This window comes from Gopherus flavomarginatus, chromosome 4 (genome assembly GCF_025201925.1).
Source record: "Gopherus flavomarginatus isolate rGopFla2 chromosome 4, rGopFla2.mat.asm, whole genome shotgun sequence".
Taxonomy (NCBI): domain Eukaryota; kingdom Metazoa; phylum Chordata; order Testudines; family Testudinidae; genus Gopherus; species Gopherus flavomarginatus.
In genome coordinates this window covers 127083000-127100481 of record NC_066620.1, presented here as the reverse complement: position 1 = coordinate 127100481, position 17482 = coordinate 127083000, and the positions used below count along the sequence as shown (strand labels likewise).

Below are 17482 nucleotides of genomic sequence, written 5' to 3'. Positions count from 1 at the left end.
CCTCATACAAATGGAGCAGTTCTTGGATGGTGTTCCTGAAGACATCACACGGTACATACAAGATGGAAACCCCAAGAATATCGCTGAGGCGGGGGAGATTGGAGCCAAATGGATGGAACTGGCAAAAAGCAAGAAAGCTACTGTCAAGGGGAACGATTACCCCAAGGGGCACACAGACCATAAACCCTACAACCGAGGACAGCCAAAGACCCCACATACCACCCAAGTAAAGCCACAGATACCCTACCCTTCAACCTCACCAGTCTCCAGTAACTCACCTCGGCCCAGTGACCCATCAGATGGAAGATGCTTTAAGTGTAATGAACTGGGACATATCAAGGCCAACTGTCCCAAGAACACCATGCGAGTGCAATTCATTACACCACCATCACACCAAAGATCCCCAGGCCCGGATGCCTCTCAAATACCCTTGGAGCGAAGGGAAAATTTGAGAGTGGGCGGAAAGAAGGTTACTGCGTGGAGAGACACGGGGGCACAAGTGTCAGCTATCCACCAATCCTTCGTTGACCCCAAATTCATCAACCCAAAGGCCAAAGTTACAATTTACCCCTTCATGTCACAAGCTGTAGACTTGCCTACAGCTCAACTGCCTGTCCAGTACAAAGGCTGGTCAGGAATGTGGACTTTTGCAGTCTATGACAATTATCCTATCCCCATGCTACTGGGGGAAGACTTGGCCAACCAGGTGAGGCGGGCCAAGAGAGTGGGAACGGTTACACGTAGCCAAACCAGGCAAGCTTCCAGACCCATTCCTGTTCCTGAGCCGTCCACAGAGGCCCCGTCTGTGTTACCAAAGACCCAGACAGAGGTAGTGGACCCGGATTCCATGCCTACCACTGAAACAGCCACAGCATCTCCAGTCCCAGGCCCGGAACTGGAACAGCAACCAGCACCAGCAAGTGCAACCCCATCTTCAAACTCAACGCCAGAGGGCGCCAGCGAGCCAGAACTGGCAGAAGCACAAGACAGCCATACCCAAAAGGCTCAGCCAGAGCCTGAAATACCATCAGGTGCACCAGCGGAGAGCGGTTCACCAGCAACGGAAACAACCCCATCACCTACATCGCTTCCAGAGGGACCAAGCCCAAGTCCACAGTCTGAGGAAGAACTGGTGACCCCAGCCTCAAGGGAGCAGTTCCAGACTGAACAGGAAGCGGATGACAGCCTTCAGAAAGCGTGGGCGGCGGCACGGAGCACCCCACCGCCTCTCAGCTCTTCTAATCGATCCCGGTTTGTTATAGACCAAGGACTTTTATACAAGGAAATTCTTTCTGGTGGACACCGGGAAAAATGGCAGCCGCAAAAACAGTTGGTGGTTCCAACTAAGTACCGGGAGAAGCTCTTAAGCTTAGCCCATGATCATCCCAGTGGCCATGCTGGGGTGAACAGAACCAAGGACCGGTTGGGGAAGTCCTTCCACTGGGAGGGGATGGGCAAGGATGTTGCCAAGTATGTCCGGTCTTGTGAGGTATGCCAAAGAGTGGGTAAGCCTCAAGACCAGGTCAAGGCCCCTCTCCAGCCACTCCCCATAATTGAGGTCCCATTTCAGCGAGTAGCTGTGGATATTCTGGGCCCTTTCCCAAAAAAGACGCCCAGAGGAAAGCAGTACGTACTGACTTTAGTGGACTTTGCTACCCGATGGCCAGAAGCAGTCGCTCTAGGCAACACCAGGGCTAACACTGTGTGCCTGGCCCTAACAGACATCTTTGCCAGGGTAGGTTGGCCCTGCGACATCCTTACAGATTCAGGGTCTAATTTCCTGGCAGGGACCATGGAAAAACTGTGGGAAACTCATGGGGTGAATCACTTGGTTGCCACCCCGTACCACCATCAAACCAATGGCCTGGTGGAAAGGTTCAATGGAACTTTGGGGGCCATGATACGAAAATTCATCAACGAATTCTCCAATAATTGGGACCTAGTGTTGCAGCAGTTGCTGGTTGCCTACAGGGCTGTACCACATCCCAGTTTAGGGTTTTCACCATTTGAACTTGTGTATGGTCACGAGGTTAAGGGGCCATTACAGTTGGTAAAGCAGCAATGGGAGGGGTTTACGCCTTCTCCAGGAACTAACATTCTGGACTTTGTAAGCAACCTACAAAGCACCCTCCGACACTCTTTAGCCCTTGCTAGAGAGAATCTAAAGGATGCTCAGGAAGAGCAAAAGGCCTGGTATGACAGACATGCCAGAGATCGGTCCTTCAAGGTAGGAGACCAGGTTATGGTCTTGAAGGCGCAACAGGCCCATAAGATGGAAGCATCATGGGAAGGGCCCTTCACGGTCCAAGAGCGCCTGGGAGCTGTAAACTACCTCATAGCATTTCCCAATTCCTCACTAAAGCCTAAAGTGTACCATGTTAATTCTCTCAAGCCTTTCTATTCCAGAGACTTACAGGTTTGTCAGTTTACAGTCCAGGGAGATGATGCTGAGTGGCCTGACGGTGTCTACTACTACGGGAAAAAAGACGGTGGCGTGGAAGAGGTGAACCTCTCAACCACCCTGGAACGTCTGCAGCGGCAACAAATCAAGGAGCTGTGCACTAGCTTCGCCCCATTGTTCTCAGCCACCCCAGGACGGACTGAACGGGCATACCACTCCATTGATACAGGTAATGCTCACCCAATCAGAACCCCACCCTACCGGGTGTCTCCTCATGCCCAAGCTGCTATAGAACGGGAGATCCAGAACATGCTACAGATGGGTGTAATCCGCCCATCTACCAGTGCATGGGCATCTCCAGTGGTTCTGGTACCCAAACCAGATGGGGAAATACGCTTTTGCGTGGACTACCGTAAGCTAAATGCTGTAACTCGTCCGGACAACTATCCAATGCCACGCACTGATGAGCTATTGGAAAAGTTGGGACGTGCCCAGTTCACCTCTACAATAGACTTAACCAAGGGGTACTGGCAAGTACCGCTAGATGAACCTGCCAAGAAGAGGTCAGCATTCGTCACCCATGCGGGGGTGTATGAATTCACTGTCCTTCCTTTCGGCCTTCGAAATGCACCCGCCACCTTCCAGAGGCTGGTAGATGGTCTACTAGCTGGACTGGGAGAATTTGCAGTTGCCTACCTCGATGATGTGGCCATTTTTTCGGACTCCTGGCCCGAACACCTACTACACCTGGAAAAGGTCTTTGAGCGCATCAGGCAGGCAGGACTAACTGTTAAGGCCAAAAAGTGTCAAATAGGCCAAAACAAAGTGACTTACCTGGGGCACCAGGTGGGTCGAGGAACCATAAACCCCCTACAGGCCAAGGTGAATGCTATCCAAAAGTGGCCTGTCCCACGGTCCAAGAAGCAGGTCCAATCCTTCTTAGGCTTGGCCGGATACTACAGGCGATTTGTACCACACTACAGCCAAATCGCTGCCCCACTGACCGACCTGACCAAAAAGACCCAGCCAAATGCAGTTAAGTGGACTGATGAGTGTCAAAAGGCCTTTACCCAACTTAAGGCAACGCTCATGTCTGACCCTGTGCTCAGGGCCCCGGACTTTGACAAGCCATTCCTAGTAACCACAGATGCATCTGAGCGTGGTATAGGAGCAGTGCTCATGCAGGAAGCAACAGATCACAACTTCCATCCTGTCGTGTTTCTCAGCAAGAAACTGTCTGAGAGGGAAAGTCACTGGTCAGTCAGTGAAAAGGAATGCTATGCCATTGTGTACGCCCTGGAAAAGCTACGCCCATATGTTTGGGGACGGCGGTTCAAACTACAAACTGACCATGCTGCACTAAAGTGGCTTCATACTGCCAAGGGGAACAACAAGAAACTTCTTTGTTGGAGTTTAGCTCTCCAAGATTTTGATTTTGAAATTCAACACATCACAGGAGCTTCTAACAAAGTTGCTGATGCACTCTCCCGTGAGAGTTTCCCAGAATCCAGTAGTTAAAAAGTGTTCTTAAAATGTAGAAGTCTGTTAGTTATATACTTAGGGGTATATGTAACGGTGCATGTGTTGTATTAATCTGTTTATTTTCAAGTTCTAGAAGGAAATCGCCGCCAGTGAGCTTCCCCACTGTCTGCAATTTGGGGGGCGTGTCATAAACAGATAGCTAAGGGTTAATGTCTCTTTCACCTGAAGCACCTGACCAGAGGACCAATCAGGAAACCGGATTTTTTCAACTTTGGGTGGAGGGAACTGAGTGTTTTTGTCTTTGTTTCTGGCTGCCTGCTTGCTCTGAGCTTTGGAGAAGTAGTTCTGTTTTCTAATCTTCTGTTTCTAAGTGTAAGGACCAAGAGATCAGATAGTAAGTTCTATGGTTTCTTTTCTTTGGTATTTGCATGAATATAAGTGCTGGAGTGCTTTGATTTGTATTCTTTTTGAATAAGGCTGTTTATTCAATATTCTTTTAAGAAATTGCCCTGTATTGTGTCATCTTAATACAGAAAGACCATTTGTATTTTTTCTTTCTTTTTTATATAAAGCTTTCTTTTAAGACCTGTTGGAGTTTTTCTTTACTTCAGGGAAATTGAGTCTGTACTCACCAGGGAATTGGTGGGAGGAAGAAATCAAGGGGAGATTTGTGTGTTGGATTGCTAGCCTGACTTTGCATTCCCTCTGGGGGAATAGGAAAGTACTTTTTGTTTCCAGGATTGGGAACAGAGAGGGAGATTCACTCTGTTTGGATTCACAGAACTTGTGTCTGTGTATCTCTCCAGGAACACCTGGAGGGGGGAAGGGAAAAAGGATTATTTCCCTTTGTTGTGAGACTCAAGGGATTTGGGTCTTGGGGTCCCCAGGGAAGGTTTTTCAGGGGGACCAGAGTGCCCCAAAACACTCTAATTTTTTGGGTGGTGGCAGCAGGTACCAGGTCCAAGCTGGTAACTAAGCTTGGAGGTTTTCATGCTAACCCCCATATTTTGGACGCTAAGGTCCAAATCTGGGACTAAGGCCTGATGAACACTTTGACTGAGGGTACGTCTACACTACCCGCCGGATTGGTGGGTAGTGATTGATCTATCGGGGATTGATTTATCGTGTCTAGTGTAGACGCGATAAATCAATCCCCAATCACTCTGCCATCGACTCCTGTACTCCACCCTGGTAAGAGGCGGAAGTGGAGTTCACAGGAGACCGGCGGCAGTCTACCCTGCGCCCTGAGGACGCAAGGTAAGTTGACCTAAGATACATCGACTTCAGCTACACTATTCTCATAGCTCAAGTTGCATATCTTAGGTCAATTCTCCCCCCCCCCACCCAACCCTCCCATGTAGACCACACTTGAGTAAGAATAGAAGTATAAACTGAGGCCTGGTCTACACTGGGGGTGGGGGGGAGGTCGACCTAAGATACGCAACTTCAGCTATGAGAATAGCGTAGCTGAAATTGACGTATCTTAGGTCGACTTACCTTGCGTCCTCACAGCGCAGGGTCAACTGCCACCACTCTCCCGTCGACTCCACTTCTGCCTCTTGTCAGGGTGGAATACAGGAGTCAACGGCAGAGCAATCGGGGATTGATTTATCGCATCTACACTAGATGCGATAAATCTATTCCAGATAGATGAAGCACTACCCACCTATCCGGCAGGTAGTGTAGACATACCCTGAGTCAGGATGTCAGGATTTGGTCCTGTGTGTGTAGTTTGAATGATGAGTGATAACTGCTGAGTAAAGACTGAGGGGAAGGGGACATGGTAGCAGTTTACAGATGTATGAACCATGTAACTATTAGGATCAGAGAAATTTTAGAGGGTCACAGAAAGAGTTAACAAGATGAAAGTAAATAAGGGAAGATTTTGGCTGAATATGATTTCCTGATGGTGAGATCTATTAGGCCATGGAATAATATCCAAAGGGAAACAGGGAATACACTCTCACTTGGGACACTTAGAAGTAGAATGAACTAATCACTAAGAAATGTACTAGTGGGAACAATCCTGCCCTGGCAGAGGAATAACTGGGATGACCCCATAGGCCTTTTCCATTTCTAAATTCTGTCATTCATATTTCACGCTGTAGCTCCGATCCTTTTGGCATATATGAGTGCAGATAGGGCTTGTTTGGCAATACCACCTGTGTTGCGCTGATACTGTGGTCATGAGGAAAGGCTGAACATCAACTTCACTGGACACCTTGTGTCATCTGACACCTGTGCAGAGCGGGTAGAAACCACTGAAGTTAGAATGGTAGTGTTCTGCCACTTGGCACAGATGTGAAAGATGCCATGAATTGCAAAGTAATGGAGATGAGACAATACACACTGCAGCAGCTGATCCATGAATAACATACCCAGTGATGGTCCAACACTGCAAGCTGGTGCCAGTGAAGAGGTGGGGCCCTGGCTCTGCCCTCACACTTCCCCTCCTTTGTCCTTACCACAGTCAATGCTAAAGTCCCTTAGCCCTGGTACGCCAGAAGTATGATGAACAAAGTTTTACCTTGTGCAGGAACAAGGCGTAGGCAAAGCAAAACTCTTTGTCCCTCTTCCCTTTCTGGCACACCAGCCCAGAGCTAGGAAACTATCTAGTGCTCAGCTCATGTTAAGTTTGCATTCGTGTAAGAGCGCTGCTCTCCAGAGGTGGGCAGGAACTGGATTTCCCATTGCACAGGAAATTCCATGATTTCAATATTTGTCCGATTTGGAATGGAACCTGAACATAAAAAAATCAGAAATTTCCTGTGAAACAAAATTCTCATCAATAAATTAATAAAATAATTTTGGATGGATGGAAATGTCTCACTTCAATAAAATCAAAATATTTCATTCTGATTTTGACAGTTTGATTTGTTTTAATTATAATTTAAAATAAAAGAAACCTCAAATCAAAAAGTCATTTTGAAATGAAAAATCAAAACATTGAGTTCCAGAACCAGCCAAATGGGGGAACGTTTGATTGTGTCAGAATGCTTCCTGCCCCTGCCCCCTCCCCATGTAATGTTGTTGAAATCAACACATTTCTCCAGAACGTTTCCCTTGCTTGCATCCAGTTGGAATTTTCCAATGGAAAACCCTTCCGACCCAAAATTCCCACCCAGCTCTATGCTCTCCCTTAAAAGGCAATGCAAATACAAGTCATTTTAAAGACCCACAATGAACTCCCAGTAACAGTAGGGTGGGGTCAGAGCCCGACCTTTAGGGAATGGCGTGTGTGTGTGCTCTTTCCCTGATCCCTGGCCCTGTTCAGTTAGTTGGCCCTCTGGGAGGAAGGATATGACCCTGGACAGCTCGGCAGCCTGCCCTGACTTGGCTGCGCCCCAGTGCCACTTGTTTGCCAGCCTGGTTGTAAATTTCTTTGCCTCCACCTGCATGACCGTGGGCACTGGTGCTTCTTCTGAAGCCCTTGGGTGCTGCGGGGACCACAGCTCCCGCCCCCGCGTTGGAGATATGAAAAGCGGACTAGAAACACAATCAGAAATAATTGTTCTGCGGGATTAACCATTAACCCTGCTCCAGCTCTGCTCTCCGCCGGGCCCCCTCACTCACTCCCCCGGGGCCAGAACCAAACCGCATTCAGTCCCGTCAGTGACGTCGCACCCCATGTAGTTCACACGGCGGCTCCCGCGGAAGAGGGCTCCTGGCTGGGACCTGCCCCTCTGCAGGGAGGGATGGGGGAAGAGCAGCGCTCCCGGGGCTGCCGGCCAGCATAAAGGGCGTGCAGGCAGCTGGGCGTGTGGCGCGTGAGGCTCTGTGAACGAGGCCGATCTCACTGGGACAGAGAAGCCATGCAGCCTCCTGGGACTATAGGTTAAAGCAAACTGCCCCCGACGTCCCTCTCCTGCGGCAGTCACTGCTCCGTGGCTGGGGGCTGGGGTGGCTGATCTGCAAGAGTGGCAACCAGAGACAGACTCCTCCAGGGCACCAGGCTGCTTGGAGGGGGAGGAGGAGGAGGGCTGGCCCGGGGCTGATGTACTTGTCCCTGCCCCCTGCGACCCCAGCCCTGCTGAAGGCGTGAGACGCCTGCCTGTCCCCGGGAGGGGGCTGCTACTCGCATGGACGCGGCTGGGGAGATGTGCCAATGAAGAGCATGGCTAAGGCGCCGGAGGGAGAAGAGGAATCCTTCCTGCAGCCCTCTCAGAAGGGGTCTCCCGGGCTCCAGGAGGATTGCTATGCGGGCCTGCTGGGGAAGGCCTTGCTCTCCTATCCCGACCAGGGACTATGCGCCCCGGTGCTGCAGCGAGCCAGTTCGCTGGACAGCAGAGAGCAGGGCGACCTGGAGCCTGGGCTGCCCATTGGGATCAAGTCAGGTAAGAGCGCTGCCCCTGCAGGGGAGCTGCTGTGTACCCGTCCTCTGAAGAGCATCGGATCGTGCCTCTGTCTATCCGCTCTCCGCTCTTACCTGCAGGCAGAGGGTCTATTCAGTGTCTCCATAGGGCGGGTGCGAACGGCGGGTTCCCTGCGCCCCAGGAATCTTAGCTAGAAAGGTGTAGTCCTGGATCTGAGATTGTCTGTGTCATCTCAAGGCCGGGAGTGTAGTGCCTGTGCTATACCATCCTGGCACACACAACCGGTCACATTACACAGATATCGTTCGTACTTGGTGATTGTATAGATAGATTAGGTGAACTCGATAGATCTATCTACCTAACCTAATTCATCTCAGAGTAAAGATTATATCTGTGTAATACACCCGTGTGCGGGTATCTAGATCAACGTACACAGAGAGATATAAAATCAAAGGAAGGGAATTCAGGATTGAATCAGGGAAATCGAAAATACTCTATAAAATGGAAATGTGATAAACAAATGTAATGATGCAATTGGGTTTATTTTCTTTTCCCTCTGACACTCAGAAATACATTTTAACAGTGAAGCCCTTTCCTCGGAAGAGGAGGGTACAGATATTCATGACAGGAAAATAAAATCCTTCGACAAAAACCTGTCTCCGAAGAAAACCATCACGCAGATTATGAAGGATAAAAAGAAACAGACCCAGCTCACCCTTCAATGGTAAGGCTCTTACCTATCTACACACAGAACACTCCTGGACTACAGGGAGTTTCTTTCTTTCTTGAGGGGAAAGCTAATAATTATTTACAAAGTCTGAGTGCATTAGGGTGGTAAAATCGGTGCAAGAAAAGCTTTCCCAAAGGAAGTTACTTTACTACTTGCAGAAAATGCTTCTATTGCTGTATATTGGTAAAATGAATCAACAATTGAGATTTCGAGCCACAAAGGGAATTTATGTATTTGTTAATCCAATAATTAAATTGGTCTCTGTAGCCTATTTTCACAATATTTGCCATTTAGGCTGGTGCTGTTTTGAGGGGGGAAAAACGATCTAAAAACATGGCTCACAAGATATCTGAAGTAGATTTGCTAGGAAGAATATAGGTGGCTTTTATCAGCTTTAATGCAGACTGCAGTACAACGTGGTGGGACTCATTTTAGGACCGACCCTGTCTCTGGAAGTGTAAACCTGTTCACGAATACTTTCAATGCTACTAATTTATCGCAGCTGAGCATACAGTCTGATCCAAAACTCCGAAATAGAAATCAGTTGGAAGCATAAAGATTCCAACAGAAATATTCTCTTCTGGTTACCCAATAATTCAATATTAAGCAGCGTCTGCTTTACAGCTGCCGAGCACCAGTTTATTTCAGTACGGTACTGTTATCCCTACCTCTAAAAATAAATAGCCGATAACCTTGAAAAACACGAAGACGAGTGATTAATTAAGACATACATTCGTGAAAGGAGCGGTTAATTGTCATGCCTTTGGTAGTTTAACTGAATTGTAATGCAGCTGGTCATTGTTCCCAGATGGGAAATCCTGATGTTACAGTGTTTTATTTAGCTAAAGAGAACACCCACATAACAGCCCTTATTTGGGAAATATTCCCTTTGGAGCATTGTTGAAGTCAGGGAAATCTCCCACTGAAGCCAGCGAGATCTTTGTTACAAACTGCAGATCTAGCCCTAGATTACTTTCTCTGACAGTGAAAAATCATATAAAGTAAACAGGACTGCATTGCTACCGCAGATTTCTCAGGCTAGTTTAACCTAGGGAGTGAGATATAAACCGATTCAATAGAGGTTTCTACAGAAAGTCATTTTATGCATGTATGTAATTTGAGCGAAGAGGAAGCTGTTATGTGGGAAAGGTACTGATAGTATGAAGGGTGGAAATTGGCCAGGGGTGAAATACCTCCCAGATTGCGAGCTCACAGGTATCCCCACACGTCATATTCACCTAGTACAAGATAAAAGGACCAGGCTTCGTTTCATTCCTTGGAGTACCACCTTGGTGTCATCACTGCTAGCTTCTGTGTCACTTTTAAATGAAGTGGCAAGCTATTAAGAGATGCAGGCTCACACCCGTTCAAATACGAGTCTGGGAAACAAAAATAACTTCTAGATGAGGTTGTGCCTGAAATCCAGTTCAGCCCCATTTCCAGTTTCTCCTAACGCTTGATTTTTAGACAGAAGTAGCATATTGAACTAGTCCAGGCAGGGAATCAGGATCTAGATTTAGGCTCTGGATCAGTCAAGAGTGATTAGGTTAAAATGATCCTTGGGGGTAAATCATCTATTGCATTTCGGTGAGTAACACCAAGGAGGGATTCTTCCCATTATTTTGCAGTGGTGATTTAATTTTCTTTCTTGCTGGAGATGAAAGCTGCAGGGCTCGTTGTCATACGTAAAGCACAGCAGTTCAGAATAAGCCTTTCCACTCCTCCATCTTGCCGAAGCTGCTGTACAGTAAGTTACTGACTAGTCAGGTGTCGTGAGAGCTCTCAGTAAATTTTGCAGAAAGGGCAGTGGAGAAGAATGGAGGGAAAACGAAATGGGGAAACATAAGGGTGTGGCTTTTCATTCCAGTTATTGTTTTTACTCTGTAGGCTGGAAGAAAACTACATCGTGTGTGAAGGAGTTTGTTTACCGAGGTGCATCCTTTATGCACATTATTTAGACTTCTGCAGGAAAGAGAAGCTAGAACCTGCCTGTGCTGCAACATTTGGGAAGGTAAAGAGCAACTGTCCATTGTTTGTTAGACTAATTCTTCTACAAAATCGTGTTTAACTCCTCCCATGTTATCTTGACTCTCAGAAATGAACAAATCCTTATGCTTTCTACAGCCCCTGCACCTTTGAATTAAATTGGGTCCAACTAAACCTACATTGCTCCCTCTGAACAGGGACTTAGACAACAACTTCAAAGGGATGAAATTAAGATTCTTCTTGATTTGCACTGTGAAATCGGGAAGAGACGTTCTCTCTCTGGGCCTTTGCTTTGCAATGAGATGGATGTGGTTCTTCATATAAAAGGTGCAGACTGTGGGATCTGGTATAGAACACAGGGCTTTATACCTGGCAGCCTTCAGTGCAATTAAAGAGAGAAATGCTGTGAGGTTCACTAGGAGAACAGTTAAGAGCAGAATGAGTTTCTAAAAGGGAAACTATTCAAACCTCCCATTCAACCTCCCCCACCCAATTAGTCCTAAAATCATTTAATCAGAGTCAGAGATATGGACTTTCCAAATTAAATCCCAGACAGTTAGTGAAATAGAAAACCAAGAAGGCATCACAGATCAGTTTTGTAAAACACCACTGATCCATTCAGTTTGCTTACAAAAATGCATTAGTCTAATGAAACAATGGTAATGGAAATCAACTCCAGATCACAAAATGTTCACTCCTCACATTTTGTTACCTGCATTGGATGTATTTGAGGAGTTCCCATCTGACACTGATTAAATGACTTCAGTATTATTGGGAGAAACAACTTTCCCCTTAAATAGAACTTTTATTGTGAATTTTACTTCCTCATCTTATGAGATCAAAGGACTTTTCATTTTGTACATCTACTGCCTTAAGCCTCATAGAAACAATTATTGGTGAGGAAAGATGATTAGGGCACTAGCCTAGGATTTGGGAGACAGGGTTTAAGTTCCTGCTCTGCCACAGACTTCCCGTGTGACCTTGGGCAAGCCACTTAGTCCCTCTGTGCCTCAATTCTTGAGCTATAAAATGGGGATAATAGTACTTCTCTCCTTCACAGGAGAGTTGTAAGGATAAATACATTAAAATTGTGAGGCACTCTGATACTGTGGCAATGGGGGAGGGTCATTTAAGTATGAGAGAGATTTGTGTGCCTTAGTCTTCAGATTGCACATTTAAGATGAAAAATCAATCCATTACAAAACAAAATATCTAAGGGCCAAATCCTGTCATCCTTATTTAGGATTAATGGCAGTTTTATTTGGGCCATTTTTTTTTATTTTATTTTTTTTTATCACTGTCTTGTCAGGTTTCCAGTAGTATTGTATAGTATGCATCAAGATGAATCCTGAGCGATTGTGTTTGAGTCGTCAGTGAAAGGGAATTGGAGCCAGGCCACCTGCATCTTATTTCTAGCTTTGTCTCTGACTCTCTTTGCAAGCTTAGAAAAATTACTTGCCCTTCTGTGCCTCGGATTTGTAATAACACAACTTCCCACTGAGTGAAAAACTAAACCAATCAGTGTTCACAACGTGCTTTGAGATCCTAGGTTCTATTTAAATTCAAATATTCACCTGCAGAGAGTGGCATAGCGTACCCTGTGGATCTGTGATACCCCGTCAGAGGGATGGAAAGCATTCAGTCATTTTATCCTACTGTCAATGGAAATCCCTCTGTCACTGTATTTTATTCAGGCAGAGATTACAACCAATAAGGAGCACCTCACTCCCATTCCTGGCCACAATCCCATTGGAAAGCATAGACCCTGCTCCCTGTTAGCACCCCCATTTGGCACTATCTGTCTGCAAGGGAGTAGGTGGGGGTGAGGACATATCTCTTCTCCCCCATATATATCAGCCAGCAAAGCGGGCCTGCCAGGGAAAGGAGCACCCACTGCATCCTCTTCTCAGGTAACAGAGCTGTCCTGCTGCTGGCTTGAGTCAGTCTCTAGATCTGACATTGAGGCCCCAGCAGATGCAGTGGGGCTAGGAGTGGGTGTTAAAAGCTACCCCCACCTGCTGAAACATTTTAGCACAGTGTAATGTCATTTCTCATGTGGGTGTTATTAGATCTCCCCAGCAGTTTCCTCCCACCCTGAACTGCTCAGGTGGGACAGACATGATTTTAGAGTCCTGGCCTGCTGCTGGACTGAGGTGGGGTAGTTCTCTCTGAGCTGGCTTTCTCCAGCCTTGGAAGTATTGCAGCTTGGGGCCGGGGGAGTGAGAGGAGCCATCACAAGGGACCATTTGCCCCTTCCCTATTTCCCATGGTCCCCAATTCTGTCATCCCCTCTACACAGCCTTGACTCACTCCCCTGCTGCTTCCTTCTCTCCTCCCCAGTCCAGAAGCACTCTCAAGTACTTTCAGTCCCCTGGTGCATTCCCTGGCCCGGCCGCTCCTCTTTCCATTTCCAGTGCAGACACCTGGTACCTACCTTTCTTCTCCAGAGCCTAAATACCTTCCAGCCCATATAGGCCTGGTGCCTTCCTTTCTCTCCTAGAGCCCACACACACCATACAGTACCTGCCGGAGTAGAGTCCCTGCTACTGGTCCTTTCGTTCCACCTGACAGCCTCCCTAAAGGCTTGGGGAAAAGGATCCACTGCAGCTTAAGTGCAACCCATTGAATGGGTTTCTCCCAAAGATAACTAGTTTTTGTGGTGACACGTAAGAGCGAGACTGGGAAGGAGATCGTGTGTGAGTGTGTGTGTGCATGCATGCGCACGTACAGGCTTATGGGGAGTTCTAGAGTTACAAAGTGGGATGACCTAAGGTATTAAACCCCCTAACCTCTCAAGTCACCTCTACGCTGGGCTCTAGAAAGCATAAGCAGTTTGTCTGATTGTTTGAGGATCTTGATAGCATTGAAATAACACTTCTTATCCATGAATCACAAATGTAAGTCTTTGGTCTCTGCAGTCTCCTCTTATACTACAAGTCTACCCTTTATTTTTAATATGTTCAGGAGTAAATATTTATCCACTGCTCAACATTTGCTTTTTCAAGACAAACTTTTCAGAGCTGCTGACAAAAGAAACATGCCCTTGCGAGAAACTAATATGCCTGACTTTCTTATTAGACCATTCGCCAGAAATTCCCCCTGCTTACCACACGGCGGCTTGGGACAAGAGGCCATTCAAAGTAAGGCACAATTATCCAAGTATCCACATAACGTATGGGCTGTACAACATGCAATACTTCTGTGTCTATATTTTATGCATTAAGCCACAAAATCTGCATTCAAATTGCTGGGGCTACTGATGACATTTTGTGTGTGTATGTGTGTGAGAGAGAGATGGAACTAAAAACACTCTGAATTTTAGAAAAATTATTGCATGCATGATTTTTGAACGTAATTGCTTTTTCCCAGATTTTCCATTATCTTTATAATGTCGTGGATTTTTTGTGGCGTTTCCAAACTTTTGTCAATATTTGTTATACTTGCTCATTTTTGCTGGGAAAATTGCATCACTGAATTATGCTTGTTATTATTCCAGTCTGCAGACCTGGCAGCTTTTCACTCCCATTTCCAAATGACAGTAAAGCTTCAGCTGAAACTACTAGGGACAGGCATTTAAGGCTAAACCTAGAAGAAAATATACAAATGACCTTTGTTAAGGACAGTTTTAGAAGGAGTTCGAGAAGTTCACAATTGTAGCTGCAGCCTTCTTCAGTCTAATCAACCAGTTGATTTGTATAGCTGGTATGTGGACTGTTGTGCTTCAGGATCACAGCATGTTGGATTTTTACATGTGTGTCTGTGATAAGTAAGTATGATGCCTAGTGGGTAAATGATGTCAGTGTTCGTCCTGTACTTACATGTTTAGCCCTAGGCAAAGCAGGTGTAATATTATGGTGAATCTCATGGTATGACATCACCTTTTCCTTTTGAATATCCCAAGAGCTTTGAGGAAGTGTGATTGAATTTCCCCAATGTGGTTTTGGTTTAAGAATGTAAGAAGTATGTATTTCCATGGATTGTGTATGTTCTTAAGGATGTAATGAGCTATGTAGTGAATGGATACACTAATACATGATGAAAAAGCAAATTGGATAGATGCAGGGTGGTCTAAATGATTCCATGATGCACAATCAATGAATCAGGTATTTCAATAAACTCTCTTCCATTCAAAGTAAGGCACAATTATCCAGGCATCCATGTAGAGTATAGGCTGTACAACAGTGATGTAGGAAAAACTTTCTTAATGATGCAACATTCTGTGTTGTTTGAAGCTGACTGTCTATGAGGCTGTGCTACAGGGGAAGACTTGAGATTGTTAATGTGACCATAAAAACTAACTTCCATACTTACCAATATTTGGGTTTTGTAAAGCTTACACTTAAATTAGAATTTTGAGGATGTCAAAAGTGAGGGGGACACTTTTTTGGGGAGATGGGGTTTGGTTAAACTTCATTGTTCTTTGAAGGCATTGTTCAAAAAAGTTAGCAATCCTCAACCTTGTGTCCAGTTTAGTCAAGTTCTTATCTGTGAATTTCTATTGGCTTCAGAAGAAGTTTTTCCTAAGAATGCCCATGTTGCTATGAGGAACATTATGGGATATAAATGGTATCCATGTTTCTGTGAATATATCTATCTGCACTAGTCCATAGTTATTCAGGCCCTTATTCAAGGAAGTGCTTAAGAATGCATGTGCCTTCAAATACAAGTGTTGTCCCAGGATTACTCTCATGCTTAAAGTTAGGCATGTGTTTAAGGGCCTTCCTGGATCAGGGTATAGGAAAATAGAATTGACTCAAAGAAGAGATCACAATAAATTGATGGTTTATTGAGGTAAGACTGAAAAACAGAGACAAGTAACAAGGAAAAAATTAACAAAGATGGAAAACCATAACAATAATACTGATAAGAAAACTCTTGGGGAAAGACTCCATGTGAAAAATTCTTACCTTCCTGTTTAGTAACCCGTGAAACAAAGCATGGGAAATAAAGGTGATTTGCAAAAGAAAAACATAAGGTTGTGTTCTTCTTGAATTATTTATACTATATGGCCTGAAGGATGTTTGGTTGGTTGTTTTTTTAAGGATTTTTTTCCCCTGCTGCTCATTTTTTTAATTTAGACTTTATCTTAGAAATATCAGGAATGGCAAGTTGGTTTCCTGGCTTTTTGGAGAGCTCACTGGAGATGTCATATATGGAATTTAGCTTTAGGGTTTAATCAAAGGTGGGAATGAATTTCAATTTCAAATAGTTAATAACAACATATTTTTTCTCTCTTGAGTGTTTCTCAGGCATTGAAGTTAAATAAGCATTAACAAAACCAAAATGAACCAAAGTGTTTTAAATAGTCTGAATAAAAATCACTTCCCATCTCTACCAACTCTACTACACTGGCCTCATTTCTCTCATGTCATAATCCTACCAGTTTTCCAATGATCTGTAGAGTTTTCCAGGAAAAATAGGGTAGACAAGACCTAAATTTCTATTGTAAAATGACAAGAATGACAACACTGTCTCAGATTAGTATATAACAGTCTGTAAGCGCTTTGGGGCAGGGACTGTGTCCTTTTGTGTGTTTGGGCAATGCCAAGCATAATGTGGCTGCTCCCAGAATAGAAATAATAAACAATAATCACCATGATCCATGAATTACCTGTTACAGCTACTCAGGAAAATGTACATACTGTGTAGAGTAGACACACAGGAGATGGTGTTTGAGCTCAAGTTACATTTTAATTTCTTTGTAGACTTTGATCGATGTTAAATCTTAGCTTTTATCCATCATGTCTGAAAACTATTATCTTATTTATTAGGAGTGATTTAGTGGGTTAATAAAACTGATATGGCAGCTGGCCTCGTGATAACAAGTTATTGCAAGTCCCTGAACAGCTTAATCCTATCATTTCCTTATCAGCCATCATTTGTGTCAGTGTACGCTAAAATCAGGGCGACTAGTTGCACGGGAACATATGTTCCAGCAGACCTATGAAATAAAAAAGGAAAGCAGTTTAGTCTGTTTCTTTTTATAGTTCTGTTGAGAAAATCAAGAAATAAATCCTTCACCATCATGGATCTTATTTTATTCCTAATACATCATATACGATATTGTAAATATATAGCTATGCAGTTGTATATTTTCTATAATGAATGAGAATTCCACATTTATTGGGAAAGAAGGACTATTTTTGTAGGAGGTTAGTTTGAAAATAAAAAATGGCAAGTGTTTGAAGTTACTGAGAGATTTTGGATATTAGACTAAGATCAGAAAAGTTGCTTTAGTGGCAGAGTGCAAATGAGCAAGTCAATGGTGCATATATTATAATGCACTTAACATTTTTTAAATACGGGTGATATCTCTGTATAACATTTTCTCTAATCCAATGTACAACTCTTGTTATTTAATTGCTAAATGCTAAAAGTTCAATTTTTTAGAACATTTCATATCAAATACTCCCGACTCTTAAATCTCATCTAAAATAGTTTCAGTTCAATGGGAGAAAAATGTCCATGACCCCAGAGTGAAGAGTTTGCATCTGAACTTTGCCCAATGTCAGGAATGTTCAGATCTAGAAATCTGGTTCGGGCCCATCTCTTTAATATAGAATATATGGA

At 44.8% G+C, this 17482-nt stretch overlaps 1 protein-coding gene across 1 annotated transcript in view; it reads left to right on the top strand.

Moving 5' to 3' along the window:
- Nucleotides 1-7981: 7981 nt before the first annotated feature.
- RFX6 (regulatory factor X6) overlaps nucleotides 7982-17482 on the top strand; it is a 46834-nt gene continuing 37333 nt past the window's right edge. Inside the window, exons 1-4 of the mRNA XM_050949996.1 lie at nucleotides 7982-8217; nucleotides 8764-8920; nucleotides 10814-10937; nucleotides 13991-14052. Of these exons, the coding sequence (XP_050805953.1) occupies nucleotides 7989-8217; nucleotides 8764-8920; nucleotides 10814-10937; nucleotides 13991-14052 (572 nt within the window). The 5' untranslated portion in view covers nucleotides 7982-7988. The remainder of the gene's footprint in view (nucleotides 8218-8763; nucleotides 8921-10813; nucleotides 10938-13990; nucleotides 14053-17482) is intronic.